This window comes from Aulonocara sp. 'chitande type north' Nkhata Bay, linkage group LG5 (assembly GCF_057382095.1).
Source record: "Aulonocara sp. 'chitande type north' Nkhata Bay isolate Kocher_YH1m ecotype deep benthic linkage group LG5, A_spYH_male_GT1.1, whole genome shotgun sequence".
NCBI classification, from domain to species: domain Eukaryota; kingdom Metazoa; phylum Chordata; class Actinopteri; order Cichliformes; family Cichlidae; genus Aulonocara; species Aulonocara sp. 'chitande type north' Nkhata Bay.
The window spans coordinates 42,141,953-42,158,189 of record NC_141348.1 but is presented as its reverse complement, the minus strand read 5'-3'; the positions used below and the strand labels follow the sequence as shown (position 1 = coordinate 42,158,189).

The following is a 16,237-nucleotide window of genomic DNA, read 5'->3' as shown; positions in this document are numbered from 1 at the left end:
AGTGGAACTATGCATACATACAGACATTCCTGTCAGGGTCATGGGGGCAGCAGTCTAAGTCTAAACCTCATCCAGGTCCTCTGGGGGGGACACCAAAGCATTCCCAAGTCAGCCAAGAGATATAATCTCTCCATTGTGTCCTAGGCCTCCTAGGAGGACATGCCAAGGACACAAAAGGCATAAAGGAATTTAAAAAAAGTGTAGATGAAATGCTGGAGGCTTTGTGAGGGTCTAGTGCAGTGTGGATTGGACAGCAGTCAAGAGCTGAGGCCCTGGCTGGCCAAACTCTACCTGATGAAGCTGGGATAATAAAAAAAATTCCATCCATCCATCCATCTTCATCCGCTTTATCCGAGGCCGGGTCGGGGGGGCAGCAGCCTAAGCAAAGAGGCCCAGACCTCCCTCTGCCCAGCCACCTCCTCCAGCTTATCCGGGGGAATACCAAGGCGTTCCCAGGCCAGCCGAGAGATATAATCTCTCCAGCGTGTCCTGGGTCTGCCCCGGGGCCTCCTCCCGGTGGGACATGCCCGGAACACCTCACCCAGGAGGCGCCCAGGGGGCATCCTTGTCAGATGCCCGAACCACCTCAGCTGGCTCCTTTCGATGTGGAGCAGCAGCTGCTCTACTCTGAGCACCTCCCAGATGGCCGAACTTCTCACCCTATCTCTAAGGGAGAGGCCAGCCACCCTTCGTACAAAGCTCATTTCTGCCGCTTGTATCCGCGATCTCGTTCTTTCGGTCACTACCCACAGCTCGTGGCCATAGGTGAGGGTAGGGACGTAGATCGACCGGTAAATTGAGAGCTTCGCTTTTACACTCAGCTCCCTCTTCACCACGACGGACCGGTGCAGCGTCCGCATTACTGCAGCCGCAGCACCAATCCGTCTGTCGATCTAATAAAAAAATTAAAACAATAAAATGTTTCTGAATTTATGGGCTAAGAAAACAAAGATGGAGGGGACGTCAATAACAGCTGTCTCTGGTTGGTTCTGCCGATGGCTTCAGGTTCCAAACGTGGCCGTGATCGTGACAGACGGACGTCCTCAGGACCGCGTGGCTGAGGTGGCTGCTGAGGCGAGAGAAAAAGGCATTGAGATCTATGCTGTGGGCGTGGCCAGGGCAGATATGACATCACTGAGGGCCATGGCGTCACCGCCCTTTGAGGACCACGTCTTCCTGGTTGAGTCCTTTGATCTCATTCACCAGTTTGGCATCCAGTTCCAGGATAAGCTCTGCGGTAAGACTGCAGGACAGGAAATACAAAGTATACAAGTAACTGCTATTACTATATGTGGTGCTTTTTATTTGTCTTATTATTTCTAACACTTGTGTTATATTCTGTAGTATATTTAGATGTTACCACTTATGTAGCATACTATGTTTTTATTTCCAAACAAAATGTTATTGTACCTGAGAAGAATGACAACTATGAGTTCATTTTAAAAACAAATTCAGCTTTTAATCAGCAAAAAAAAACATTTACCCTGAGCTGGAGTCAGTCAGGATGAGTTGTGTAACTAGTAAGTTTTAAGATTCGTGTGAGTGCAAAATCTTACTGGAATGTAAAAACTTTCCACTCTTTAAGGATTTGGAAGTTGTGTTTCTCTAAAATCTCCATCTAAAAGATTTTGTATTACTGGATCACTTTTATTTAAAGTCATCTTAATGTAAGAGCAGCAAAAATCTTCAGATAAAACTGTGCGATTAAAATTTCATGACATTGGCTTCATCTGGGCCAACATAGATTTTTTATGTAATTAAAAACACAACGTCTAGCTCGAGTTAAAAAAAATTACAAAATCCTTCTGACCGCACATAACCTAATACTTTTTCATAACAACCTCTGCAAATCCCTTAAGTGCTCGATATTTCCTCATGCTGCTATTATTCAACACTGGACTACAGCTAAAAAAAACAGTCTGGTCTCCTGCAGTGGGAGATGCAAAATGCAGACGGATAAAATAAATACAAAAAGTAAATCAGTGAAATAAAATAAGCTCTCAGTGAAAATGAAGAGTCCTGTAGCTAAGAGGTGACAGCAGGGCTAAAACCACTAATCCCATCATGCTTTGCAGATGAAGCTGTAGAGATTGTGTCGTGACTGCAGACGAGTCCTGGTGAAGATGTTTTCTCATGAAGTGTTTTTCTTTGATTAGTTTTGGTTCTCAGTGCTTTTCATTTCACAGTTTTCCTTCAGGGGCACCGATAATTCCTTTCTACAGAAAAAACACAAAGTCGTTGGGAATATGATTTTGATTTTGTGATAATAAGCTGTAAGTTAAATATATTGAAGCTGGTTTTCTGAATGCTGATCTGACACAGGCGTGGATCTGTGTCTGGAGTCAGACCACGGCTGTGAGCACATCTGTGAGAGCACTCCTGGATCCTACCACTGCCTCTGTCTGCCCGGATACACTGTGAACGATGACGGGAAGACATGCGCAGGTAATTTGCAGTTTGCTCCCACTATACTAAACAGCTACCAGCAAAATCAAAAGGACAACTGTCTTTCCCTTTTGAACTCTGTATTTTTATTTTTGTCTTCTAGTGGAGGAGATTAGCATGATCTACAGCTGTCTGAAACTATCTGTTTTAGCTCTTTATTCTTAAAGGCTAATATAAGCCGACAATACAATAAAAAATAACTCTTTTATTGGGTGAATGTCAAAATCTGAGAACAAAGTTCACAAAAGTTTCAGGGAAACACAAAGAGACATTCAGGCCCCACAGAGTGAGTAATGATGGGAAACAGGAGGGAGAGGAACACAGGTTAATAATCAAAAACTAAAATCAACAGAATAACACCAAAACAATGAAACACACTCACAAGAAAAATAGCAAGAAACAAAAACGCAGCACCAGGTCTGGGACCATGTCAGCTTTTTTCTGATTGGTTAAGCAGCAGAAGGCGGGTCCTCTGTGCTCGCAACAATGCTGTCCTCTCAGCACCCAGACGTTATATTGTTACTTCGTTAGAGTTATTTGATATTATATTTTGCACTACCCTACTGTATATTACTATGTACTAGTATTCTTATTGTATATCTTATTCCTCTGTTCCTCTCTTGCAGCACTGAGCATGTGTATGACAAAAGAATTTCCCTCAGGATAAACAAAGTTCTTCTTAAATTATTTTCGCTTATCTTAAAAAGTAGAAAAAAACTGCCTGAAACAGAGAATTTTCAGGAAGTTTTTTTGACTTACAGGGGAAACTTGAAAATATGAAGCTTTGTCCTTTAGCACATGTGTGACAAGAAAACAGAATAAAAGAAAAGAAAAAGTCAGTTTTAGAACCAGAAAATCAAACAAACACTGGAGAGTGCTTATAAAAAGTAATATCATTCGTGTGTGTGTGTGTGTGTGTGTGTGTGTGTGTGTGTGTGTGTGTGTGTGTGTGTGTGTGTTTAGCCATAGATCTGTGCGCTGAGAGAAAACATAACTGTGAACAACTCTGCGTCAGCTCGCCGGGCTCCTTCACCTGTGACTGCAACAAAGGATACAAACTGAACAATGACAAGAGGACCTGCTCAAGTTAGTCACACACACACAATGTACATGCAGATTCACACATCTCATATCGTTCACCTTTATGCTTTGCTTTTAAATGTGTTCTGCTGCCATTGATTCTGCTGCTTGGTGAGTGAGGGTTTGCATTTTGTTCCTCCGTCTCCAGTTTGTACAATTAAATCTTTTTGTAGATCTGCTTTGAAACTTTCCTCACACTGCAGGAAGTAACATACGCACATGTACACACACCTTAACTGCACACAGTCAGCACACACGAAGCTGATTTATGAGAAACATATAAATGAAAATCTCTAAAGCACAAGTTAGAAAGCATAAATTCTGAAACAGTACAGTATGTTTACACTAGATCCTTAATTTCAATGCATTCTAGTCATGCTGTGTTTCATAAGCCAGCACATCGAGTCCCACACTCCTAGTTAGCATGAGGCTGATGTTTAAGCTAGTTTATGGAAATTGGAACATCTGGTACGATGTGTTTCTTCTGAAAACCTTTGACAGTCGTCGTTGTTTATCTAACATACACAGACTCAATCTGCTGATTTTCTCGCCTCAAATGTTTCAGAAGACATTTCACTGGACTGTTCATCTAAGTATGAGAAACTTTGCGAGTGAGCCAGCACGTCAGTTGTGGTTTGAAATTCTGGGACAGAAAGCGAGCAGGAGCTTTTCAGCTAATCACTTACAGCTCAGTGTTTGCATGCTTGTGGCATGCACTAAGAGATGGAGAGCACCTGTCAGTCACCGATAGCATCACTGCCTCACGGCTCACCTGTCAACAGTATGAATCCTTGCAGTACCAAACCCATGTGGAGATATACAGTTAGAAATGATCATTTCATTGTATTTGTATATCAGCTTATTGCAGTAAGAGTCATTCACAAATGAGGTTCATATTTGGGACAGAGCAAAGCAGGTAAAAGCCGAGACTTACTGAGAGACAAGGGGAACATAAATGCAACCCACACATTTGGCTGCTGTCCTCTCTGCTGCTCATGGCCTCGCTGCTTTCCTCCCCTCAGTGATCGACTACTGTTCGTTTGGGAACCACAGTTGCGATCATGAGTGTGTGAGCGTGCTCAATGGCTATCGCTGTCGCTGTAACGAGGGATACAGGCTGCTGGAGGACAGCAAGACCTGCCAGGGTAAGCAGAGCGAACATGGAAGAAAAATCATAACCGGTTAATAACACAGCCACGATGTCCACTGCTGTTATGACGGAGGTGAGGCTCTGATTTCTTTACACTGAAACTGGCCTGACCCAACCGCTAATGCATGATTCAGAACATTAACGTTTCCCGAATGTATCTCTGGATTTGGTTACTAGATAATCATGACATTATGTAGAGCGCTGGAAGAAATCCACAATACTAAATTATCATTTTTGAGGTCACCACAAGATGATGAAAAACACTTTAATGATGCCTTTTAAAAAATTGAGTCGAGACCTGAGAGATGGTGCAAGAATAAAGCAGCATGACTAATATGCAGTAGCTTTTTTTCAGTCCCCACTCAAACTTTATAGAATTACTCAAGATATGGGAATAATTCAAGGAGTGTTTCAGTGTGGAAAAATAAGCACAGGTACAGCAGAGAGCATGCAAAGGACAAGAATGCCAATTTTTGGACACTTCTGCTACAGCAGCAATGTGGCAGAAAGCAGAAACATTCGATTCCTAGCATGAGCAGCGGGGTAGCATGTGATTGTTAAAGAAACCCTCTTCTGCTTATTTCCACCTCCATAACTTTATCTTTGAGGCTTTGCATGGTTCAAAATAACTCTTCTTATACTGAACCTCCGTGCAGGTCTTCATATTCTGTCTGAAACAAGCTGCGTTCGCTCCAGAGCTTTGTGTTAGGTATATCCCCTCTGTGACATCATAGATCCAAAAGTAGAAAAAAAGCTGTCTGAAGTGTGACGTGTTCAGAGCTGTCTGACGCCTGAAACGAGTGCTTGCTTCACAGCGACATGTTCGTCAGGAAGCATGTTGTGTGTCTTTAAGGTTACTGATGCGTCACCTTTGTGAACAAAGTTACAAACAACATAAAAATTAATAAACTGCTTTGAAGTTATTCTGACTTAAAGGATGAAACGGCAAAGAGAAAATGCCATTTAAAGTTTTAAAGAAGAAATAGAGCTTGAAGGATCTCCTCAGGAAGTTGTTACAAAACACTGACAAAGTCCCGATCGTCCTGCAGAATGAATCCATCGTTGAGGTGCTGTCAGCTCCTGCTTTTGATGCATTTCCATGCTCTTTAACATAAAAATAAATCTGGTGGACCTTGGGCCCAACTTTGGAAGGACTGACATCAGAGGTTATGAAAGGAGCTACAACAAGAAAATTACCAATGACTGGCTGATGGAGTCCTCATTTTCTTCCCATTTAAATAACGCCAACTTCTACATCTGTGGCCTGCTTCTTTGAATTTCCTGACATTAGTCGTTCTGACTTTCAGCCCCAAAGTGTTGAGTGCTGGTGTCAGCCTTTTGGCTTTGGGACCAGTTCTTTGGTAAAAAAAAAAAAAAAAAAGAAGGCAGGAAGCGTTTACTGAGGACCTCGCGTAAGGTGTCAGACTGAGGCAGAGACAATAACATCAACAGCTGCAGCAGAGCACCTCTTCATCAGGAACCTTTAAAATTAAGACCATTTGTGGGTGCAAAGACTTCCTGTTCTCCTGAAGCCGTACACATCTACACAGCATGAATAAGACACAATGTGACTGTAGTTCACAGCAGAAAGGAGACATTTTTAAGTAATTCTCAGTCGGCTTTGAATACACAGTTTATAAGATAAGTGTGACTCACAGTCAATTAAAAATTAGATTCAAAGATTCAAACGTCATTTAAAGGAGTCCAGATGAATAAAAGGGGATTGCGTGCTTATATTTGAATAAATCCTGTAATCTCAGAGTTTGGGGTTATTGCATGACGTCTACCGTTTCCAGAAATTAATATCTGGCATTTAGTCCATCGATCTGAGCCCTTACTGGAAACCTCTGAGAACAAAATCCAAAGCAGATGTCAGAAGTATATTTGTTTGGCTCAGACGCTGATAAATGTTAAGAAAAAATCTTAATCACAATTACACACTTTCACTCAATGTGTTGTTCAGCCATTGACCTGTGCGCTGAGGGGAAGCACGACTGTGAACAAGTCTGCATCAGCGCGCCGGGCGTCTACACCTGCGACTGCAACAAAGGATACACGCTCAATGAGGACGAGAAGACCTGCACACGTTAGTCAAGCCCTCGTGCAAATACACACAGGTGTACACGCACCTACAGAAACACACCTACAGTCAGAGAAAAGGCTGCTCTTTCTCCTGTTCGTTCTATGAGTTAATATGAAATGCTTGTTGTTTCCAGCTCCTTTAAAGTAAGGACTGAAAACTGAGTCCATCTGGGTCTCTGTTTGGAAACATCACTTTTATTTAACACATGCAGAGTAAAACTAGACACTTAGAGTCACATTCACTCACTATAACGTTATAAATTGGGAATAACGTGTGTGTGTGTGTGTGTGTGTGTGTGTGTGTGTGTGTGTGTGTGTGTGTGTGTGTGTGTGTGTGTGTGTGTGTGTGTGTGTGTGTGTGTTACTCAGCCATTGACCTGTGTGCTGAGGGAAAGCACGACTGTGAGCAGATCTGTGTCAGCGCTCCGGGCGTTTTCACCTGTGACTGTGACAAAGGATTCAAACTCAACAAGGACAAGAAGACCTGCACAAGTCAGTGAATCTCACATGAAAACCCTGCTTGTGTTTATTACATAGTGCACCCGATAAAAATGTTTGTTTTACTGTTTGCTTCCAAACAGTAAAAAAAAAAAAAAAGGGGGGGGGGGGCACTAAAAGATGTCACTGAGCTGCTGATTCGCTCTGCTAGGCCAACCAAAGGTGCTGAGTTCAGCTCTCCATTGATGGATGGATATAAATTCTAGATACATTTCTTATGGAACTACTTATTATCCAAGAAAAGTTATTTCGCACACTTTAATGAGGACTGGCATGTTCATTTAGTTTGTAATATCATCCTCTACATTAAACAAACAGGCAGGAACGGGCTGATGGAGCTCTGCTGCTTAATGGCCGTGGTGTCGATTCCCAGGTTGACACCATGTGTGAAGGCTGCTCGATTAATCACATTTTAATTCAGTTTTCAGTGATTATGAAAACAAAACAGTTTCTTATAGGTCAGCTTTAGTTTGTTTTATAAATCTTGTGCATTTGTTCCTTTTACATACTCGAGTACATACTGTTTACTTACTCGAGCCTTTCGATGAACAGCATCAATTCTTCAAAAGGTTTGTGTAGGTGAACATATGGAAGGATTAATGAGGAGGTGGTTTTCACCATAATCTAGCAGCAAAGATAAGTGTTGACCTCCCCGAGGTCAAGTCTTCCACACCTGTTCACTAAGCCTTTAGTTGTTGTGCATTACTTGCGGGTGAACAGTTTTTTGCATGTGTCTCTCTCTGCTATGGTGTAATATGTGCTTTCTGTCTGTTTGTTGTCAGACATGAACATGTGTAACACAGTGGAGCACGGCTGTGAGTACCAGTGTGTGAGCACTCCAGGCTCTTATCACTGCATCTGCCCCGAGGGACAGCTGCTACAGGACGACGGCAAGAGCTGCGGCAGTAAGTCATCATCTGTGCAAATGTAAAATCCTCTGACCTGTTTCAGCAGCCCTGAGTTAGTTTAAGAAACTCAGCACTCTGTGCAGAGAGAGCTGCTTCAGGATTAAGATGCTAGCTCCTGTGTGAACCAGCAGAAATGCTGCAGGTGTGGGGAAAAAGACTCAAAAAACTTCAGAAAAAATGCTGTCTTTTTATTAAATCAGTCTACGACAACAAAGCTCAAAGATAAATTATTAACCTGCACTGCTGAGCTTCACTATATTTTAAGCCAAAGCATAAGAAATGTATTAAAGAGGAGGATAAAGATTCAGGGCATTTCAGTGGCAGCTGGACGTTGATCAGGTGACTCTCAGTGAAAGGAAAAAACATTCAGGCCCCGAGCAGAGGTTACGTCTCAGGAAAGGAAATAAAGATGTACAATGATCTCAAACTGATGTTAAAAACAGCTCAGTTATGTCTGGATGAAACGAGCTGGACAAAGATGTTGGGATTGTTTTATTCCTCCTGGGAGGGCGAGCGAATACCAGCGTACCTGCCAGTAAGCTTCACATCACATTCTGACGCAGAGAGACAGCAGCTGTAACTGCAGCAAAAGCTGGTTCTACAAAGTATTGACTCAGGGGGCTGAATAATTGCGCACACCCCACTTTGCAGTTATTTATTTGTAAAAAATGTTTGGAATCATGTATGATTTTGGTTCCACTTCTCACGTGTGCACCACTTTGTGTTGGTCTTTCACCTGGAATTCCAATAAAACTGATTCATGTTTGTGGCTGTAATGTGACAAAATGTGGAAAAGTTCAAGGGGGCCGAATACTTTTGCAAGCCACTGTATCATCGCTTCAAGAGCTACGCTCCAAACCTGCTTTCCAACTGCTGCAGACATCTGAGAGCAATCCTTAGTCACTATGACGACAACAACAATAATATTATTAAAAATATTAATAATAACTCCGTAAAACTGAGCTTCCTTACCCTGTTTTGTTTTGTTCATTTTATTTCAATGACGTAAACAGTACAAAAGTTCACCTTGGAAAAAGAAAAGAAAAAATAAAATAATACCCAAAATAAAGCAAAAATGCTCTTCAGCATCGCTCCAGCTTTTCTGAGCTTTTCTGGAAGAAGCTCACTCTTATTTAATCAGTTTGTATTTATCCAACTTCCTTACTGACATAAACTGTGATGACAACAACATACATCTCCCTAATAGCAGAATATATACACGATGTAAAATCCAATGATTATACATTCAGCTCCATAACTTTACCTCCACACAAACTGAGTAACTCCACTTTTGGAAAGTTACTAGTAAACTCTGCAGCTCTGCCCACTGCACTGACTCATGTCACATTTTTTTACTGTGGTATTTGTGTTGCAGTGTTTGTTTAGTATTTCATGTCTTGATTTCTTTAATCATATTTTTCACAGTGAAATAAATTAAATAATTAAACCTCCCGTCCTTCGTTTGTCTCGTTCTTCTTCAGCCTGCAAGTCTGCAAACATCGACCTGGTGCTTCTGATCGACGGCTCAAAGAGTGTCCGCCCTCAAAACTTTGAGCTTGTCAAAAAGTTTGTTAACCAGGTTGGAAGTATTTTCTAACACACTGAGTATTTTACTGCCAAATTGCAGTATTATTTCATATGTCCATACCTGCACATGCAGGACGGTCACAGAATAAAACAATGCCATCAAATATGAATTACTGCAGGAGGAAGAAATCTTGTTTTGGCTCCAGAAATAATAAACAACTAAAACAACATGTCCTGGACATTCAGCAAAAAGATATTTTACATATTAAATCTTAGCTAGTGATACTTCTTGACATCTTTGTCTGATATCTTAAAAACTATCAAATAATGTTAAAATAATAAAATGCTGAATATTCATCACCTCACCTGGGTCCCTGCAGGTCGTCGACTCTCTGGACGTGTCTCCTCACGGTACCAGAGTCGGTCTGGTTCAGTACTCGAGCCGGGTCAGGACCGAGTTTCCCCTCAACATGTACCACACAGCTGATGAGATCAAAGCTGCAGTCATGAAGGTAGTGCTTCTGTTTGTTTGTTTGTTGTAGCCGTGACAGACAGTTTGAAACATCAAGCAGTGGAAGTAACTTAAACCTGCATTCTTGCTAATGGCCAGCAGGGGGCAGTTCTTGCTTCTTCCTAAAGAAGTCCAGCTGTAAAGTGAACGAGAGAAGTTATCCCGCTGATCTGTGACACACAGGTGGCGCCAGTATTGTGAGATTGTAATACTTGTGTGACGCTTAAAGTCAACATAAAGATTCATGTATTTTACATATACATACAGACCCTCAGCAGTGAACTGCAGTTAATGAAATCCTGAATAAAAGATGAAACCTGCACCATGTTTGGGCCCTGCTCAGCTACACGACTCGAAATGTTGTTACTGTCCATGTTCAGGTTGAATACATGGAGAAAGGTACGATGACCGGCCTGGCCCTGAAGCACATGCTGGAAAACAGCTTCTCTGAGGCAGAAGGCGCTCGTCCTCTGAGCCGCAGCATTCCACGAATCGGGCTGGTTTTCACAGACGGACGCTCCCAGGATGACATCACCGAGTACGCCAAGAAGGCCAAAGAAGCCGGTAAGACCCAGGATGATAATAACAGCATCTGTAGCTCAGTGTCTGAATCAAGCAGTGCAGCAGTTATCATGTGACCCTACACCTGTGCATGTACGCAGGCATCACCATGTACGCGGTGGGTGTTGGAAAAGCGGTGGAAGATGAGCTCCGTGAGATCGCGTCTGAGCCTGTGGAGAAGCATTTCTATTACACCACTGACTTCACCGCCATCAGCACCATTGCTGAAAACCTCAAACTCAATGTCTGCCCAGGTAACATGCTCTGCTAGACCTGACCGCAGCGTGTAAAACAGCAAGTAAACAGACAAGTTAATCTGACAGCATATTATTGGTTCATATTCTGAGGCTTGCTTTCTGCCGCAGGAAGTGAAAAAGCTCTATCACCTAAAAAACTACCAATGTGAACCTCATGAGACTTATTAAAGAGATGAAGAATGTGCAAACAATGCATTAAATCCTGGCCTTGGGTGCTGTGTTTTTAATCCTCTTTAAGTTTTTAATATTTTTTTAATACTTAAATTGGTTTTAAACAGGAAAAACATCCTGAAAGTAAGAGAGGATCCTCCCCAAGAGGATAATTATATAAAAATCGGTGCTCTATTTTTTTACTACTATGGTTTAAAAATCTTCTCTACTGAATCCTTCGGTTCATGCAGCTTATATAATGGTGAAGGTCATTGGTTGATTGCACAAATAAAGCACATTACAACCTTTTATACACTTAGAGAAGAGTTTTGTACCATAAACAGCTGAAATTGATAACATTCATCATTTTAATAACAAAAGATTTTGGTCAAAGCTTCAGCAGAACTTTCATGTGATGGTTTGTGTGGTTTTTACTGGTAATTCATTGTAACAATGTCTTTTCTTTGTCGCCCTCTACTGACAGAATTACAACATGACAATTGCAGAAAAAGAGCACTAAAAACAAAGCAGTTACAAAACATTTTTCCTGAGTGTAATAATACTGTACCGAACAATAAATCCTCAGGTTAAAAAATTAATAATAGTACTTTATTGGTTTAGCCTGTTTGGAGCTCTAAGTAGACATTAAAGCTAAACAGGTAAAAAATTAAACTACAGCACTTCATCGCATCTTATGAGCAATGTCTGCACCTTCAAGATAACTGAAATTAACACAATGTATATACAGATAAAGAATATTATATATATTCATATATTTTTCCTTCTGCAGAGGAGAGTCAGGGCGAGATTGAGGTGAAGGACCCCTGTGCATGTGAAAGTCTGGTGGAGTTCCAGCAGGCCACTATGAACAGCCTGGAGCAGGTCACACAGAAACATATCCTTTAAAATAAAAACACATAATATCAGGTAATTCTGTACCTTCAGGTAAAGACTCCAGTGTCTTTGCATATTAAATCTCTTGTTATTGCTCTGGGTGTTTTTTTATTAACATGATAGCTGTTGTTTGTTTCCCTGTGACTTCGGCTTAGAAGCTGAAAGTTTTTGGGGTGCTCAGCATGCAGGTGACCCCACCCCCCTCTGCGCTCTCTGTACCAGATTTTTCTTCTTCTGCTACATACAGAATACAGTGAGTGTGTATGTGTGCATGTTAAGTACTTATGATTCCTTAATGACGTGTCCACTGGCTGGGATGACCGCGCGCCTGGAACAGCTGGAGAACCAGCTTTTCTCCAGGAAGTGATCTGTTGACTTCTGAGCGAGCACAATGGGACGAAGAGGAAGAAGAACAAACTAAAGCTTGATTTATAGCACTGCGGTAAATTTACCCCATAGCTACAGCGTAGCCTCGCGTCCTAGCACAAAGCCTGAGAACAGGCTAACGTGTTTGGTCTGCTTGGTAGTAAACTGCTGTGTAATGGCAGTATTTTGATTCAGAAGAATAAAGTATCCCTGGAACTAAATTGAATAGGTTGTAATAATATTGAACTTGCTTAAAATGCAGTAGCTATATTCAGCCAAAGTAAGCACGCTGGTTTTTAGATTTGCTGTGACAAATTCAGGTTCAGACTCTAATCAGTTCTGAAATCTCCCGTCCTGCGTTTCTGTGGAAAGAGCTGTTGTTCAACATTTATTAGCTTCAAGACCAACGAAAGATCTCTGGGGAGATTGAACACAGGACGATAAATCAAGCTTTGAGAAGAGTTCGGCACATTCCGACAAACCAAATCCTCCAAATCAGCCTCAACGGAAGAAAGTGTCTCCACTCTACGACATTTTTCCAAGTAAAGGTGCTCTTATACAACAAACGGTCATAAAACACATGGATTTGATATTTCAGGTTCCCCATGACATCTGTTACCTCTGCCATTTTCTTTTTGGGGATATTTGTGTTTAACACAGTTTGCATAAAAAATGAACATCTGAAAAGTGAAGCTAATAGAGAATTGCCTTAAATCTACGCCTCACTTGATCTATGACCTCAGTTAACCCTCACATGATGAGTTCATGGTCAAAAAAACGAGTTTACTGTATGTAGTAAATATCAGCACGAACATGATTCAGTAAAAATCTGAATTTTCTCACACACAGTGTTCATTCGTCGCCACCCATCATTCGCCTGTTCTTTATTTATAATTTGATCTCTTTTGTATGGTTTGTTAAATATGACGTGTTTATTACAGTTTGTTTTATTTTAATCAGCAGCAGAATGACAAAAAGTAATGAAGTGCTATTACCACTCTGAATATTAAAGTCCTTTGGGTCATTTTCAGTAAGGTCATTACGTGCTTGCATGTAGACGGTAGATTTTTATCTTAGGCCTAAATGGTTAAAAGTGGTGAAGAGAAAACTGAGGTGTAGTTTTTAAAAAAGGGAATTTTAGATGTTTAAATATCACTATTCACCGAGGCTGTGGTCGAGTAAAGTAAATGTGAGCGCAGTGCAGGAATCAGTGCACAGAAATGTACTATGAATGAAGAAAGGTCACCCTAAAGGAATATTAAAAAAACTGAATTACAGTCATAAAGTCACTCTGTAAATGAACCACCTGAAGATTGTGTTGAATGTCTGTGTCTTATAATATATAAACGACTGCCACAAATTTATACCCCTTTGTATTTGAATCCCTGTATTTTTTGTATATTTTATAACAGGTTTACATTTTTTGTATTTTTCTAAGGAGTCTCTGTATTACAGCACAGACGACAATAAAGGAGTGAACTTTCATTTATTTGATGGTGTCAGTGAACTCCTGCAAAAGTTTTTATGCTCTCATTTCTTATGTACATCTGTGCTCTCTAGATACTCTCATGTTGCAAAGCCCAGCTGGTGGATCTAACCACTGCAATTAAACTACACCTCTAAAGTGTGTTTGAGGTGTTGGTGCTTACTGGAGCATTTCCGAGGCAGTTATCAGACAAATAGTATGCTTTACTGTGTTGTTGGTTCTTTACCAGAAAACAAGAAGGGAAGAAATCTGTGCTGCAGTTTAAGTGACTGAAAAGACGTCTAAATATGTGAGGAGCAGCTGTTCATTTGGATTGCAGTCATCCCCACAGATGGTTTTTATTTTGTTAAATTTCCCACCACTTGTTCCTCTCTAAGGTTTATGTAAGTGAGTAAAAGATAAATGCCCCAGGCATGTGCAGTGAGCAAAGCAAATCTGGGATGATACAGATTGGGATGGCCCAGGCATTTATCTTTTACCCCTTGCAGCTGGATAGGGTAGTGGTGAGACTGCACGGCTTTGGAGCCGGAGTTGCAAGTTTGATTCCCACCCAGTATCCAGTAGGGGTCCTGGCTAGACCCCTCATGCTAACCAAAAAGCCCTGGAATGGCGTGGCTTTGTCTGCAGCCTGTCCTCAGCACAGACACGGATCATTTCACTACACATTGTACTGTATTGTATGATGTTGTATGTGACAAATAATAAAGCTTGTGTACACTGAAGCAGCAAACTGGAAACAACATTGACGGATCTTTAGGCCTAAGCCTTTAATACACTGTTCAAAAGAGTTACAGGAAGCCTTTGAAAACACATCAGGTGGGAAAAACGATCATACTGGATATCCACACTGATATGGACTAATCAAGTTTACCTAAATTTCATTGCAACAAGTTAAAATGGGACTCAGTAGTTTGTACGGAGCCCCACGTGTTTGTAGACCAGAGCATGCACTGAATGAGAAGCACACAAACCTCTGGTGATGGTACACTGATGTGTCATCCTGAAGGAGGTGGACTAACTAAGCAACCTCTGCGGGGTCCAGGCATCACCTCATGCCATCAGCACTGACCCTGACCCTACTGAAGAAACAGTCAGAAGACCTGCTCAACCTCCATCATCAGGCACTTCCACCGCAGGTCTCGGTCACCTGCACCTCCAGCAAGCTCAGCAATCATCTACCCAGTAACTTCCATTAACCTTCCTGTCGTGTTTGGGTCAAAATTAAAAAAGTCATAAATATTGTGTTTTACATCTGACTGCCTCGAGGCCTGAGGTCATCCTCCACACTGTGCACTTGAACATATGAAAGTGATGAGCACCTCCTTCGTTGAATTTTGAGTGTTTTAATAAACTTTGTTACATCTGTGCTGGTCGAAAGTGACCACCATAGAAAATGAATGGGAATGGGAAACTGAATTTGGTGATGAAAAAATGTTTCTTATGTTAATTTAAGAGTTGTTAAAACTGACCGGGAACACTAAAGTAAGGGGGGCGGGGGGTGAACACAACCGGAGGGTTAAGGAGCTGTTAGGATAACTGGGCTTTTCTTGAAAAGCAAATCATATACAGAAAATTTGATACTTTCTGAGAGTGAAAATGTCATCCTTATGCCCTCCTGTCTCCAAGAATAAAGTTTTCATGTTTGTGGTAGCCTCATGGAAACTCTGGCAAAAGTTGTTTTTGTTTTTTTTTTTAAGTTGCACAAAGGGAGTGAGACACAGAGGAACAAAGCCAAGTCCTCATGGGCGTCCATCAGCTGTTTAAAGAGCAGCTCCACAGGGATCAGTAATTGCTTTCAGTCACAGAGCATCATTATTGACAGTGACCTTCAGCACATTATCTCTATAGACTGGCATGAAAAACATGTTTGTTTTAAACAAAATCTGTCCCAACTATCAACAAGTAAAGTTGTGAAATGATAAAACTTGGAAAATAACAGTAACAGTTACTGCTGCAACTTCTTCTTTTTCTTTTATTTGGACACTAGTCTAAAATCTGGAGATATATAAAGTGTTTCTAACAATAATTCTATTAATAAGTATCAGTGATCGTTTCTAATTTGTTCAGCTGAGTTACAGAATATGGAAATGTGGATTTTTTGGAGGAAAGCAGAGAAATGAAAATGCTCTTAATGTTAGGGTTAGACATTTGTCCTTGAATGTGATGATAATGATGATGATGATGATGATGCCTGAAGTTAAAAAAAAGTTTCAAAGTCCTCTAAACTTTGTAGCAGCTGATTTCACAATAAAAGCTCATTAAACATATGAGCAATGAAGCTTTTCCCTCAGTGGGTTGTGAGTTGTCCACAGAGCCCGTCTG

The 16,237-nt window shown here is 41.2% G+C and overlaps 1 protein-coding gene across 4 annotated transcripts in view; it reads left to right on the top strand.

The window, feature by feature from the left end:
• Positions 1–13,914, top strand: part of LOC147331399 (matrilin-4-like) — a 30,356-nt gene extending 16,442 nt beyond the window's left edge. For 2 of the 4 annotated variants that reach the window (XM_086293665.1, XM_086293666.1), the window contains exons 5-17: positions 1,006–1,237; positions 2,323–2,445; positions 3,409–3,531; positions 4,548–4,670; positions 6,639–6,761; positions 7,127–7,249; positions 8,038–8,160; positions 9,645–9,742; positions 10,071–10,202; positions 10,582–10,765; positions 10,864–11,016; positions 11,960–12,064; positions 12,372–13,914. In XM_086293665.1, the coding sequence (XP_086149791.1) occupies positions 1,006–1,237; positions 2,323–2,445; positions 3,409–3,531; positions 4,548–4,670; positions 6,639–6,761; positions 7,127–7,249; positions 8,038–8,160; positions 9,645–9,742; positions 10,071–10,202; positions 10,582–10,765; positions 10,864–11,016; positions 11,960–12,064; positions 12,372–12,430 (1,701 nt within the window). In that variant the 3' untranslated portion in view covers positions 12,431–13,914. The remainder of the gene's footprint in view (positions 1–1,005; positions 1,238–2,322; positions 2,446–3,408; positions 3,532–4,547; positions 4,671–6,638; positions 6,762–7,126; positions 7,250–8,037; positions 8,161–9,644; positions 9,743–10,070; positions 10,203–10,581; positions 10,766–10,863; positions 11,017–11,959; positions 12,065–12,371) is intronic. The other 2 variants (XM_086293667.1, XM_086293668.1) reach the window with 2 other exon arrangements.
• Positions 13,915–16,237: the final 2,323 nt, after the last annotated feature.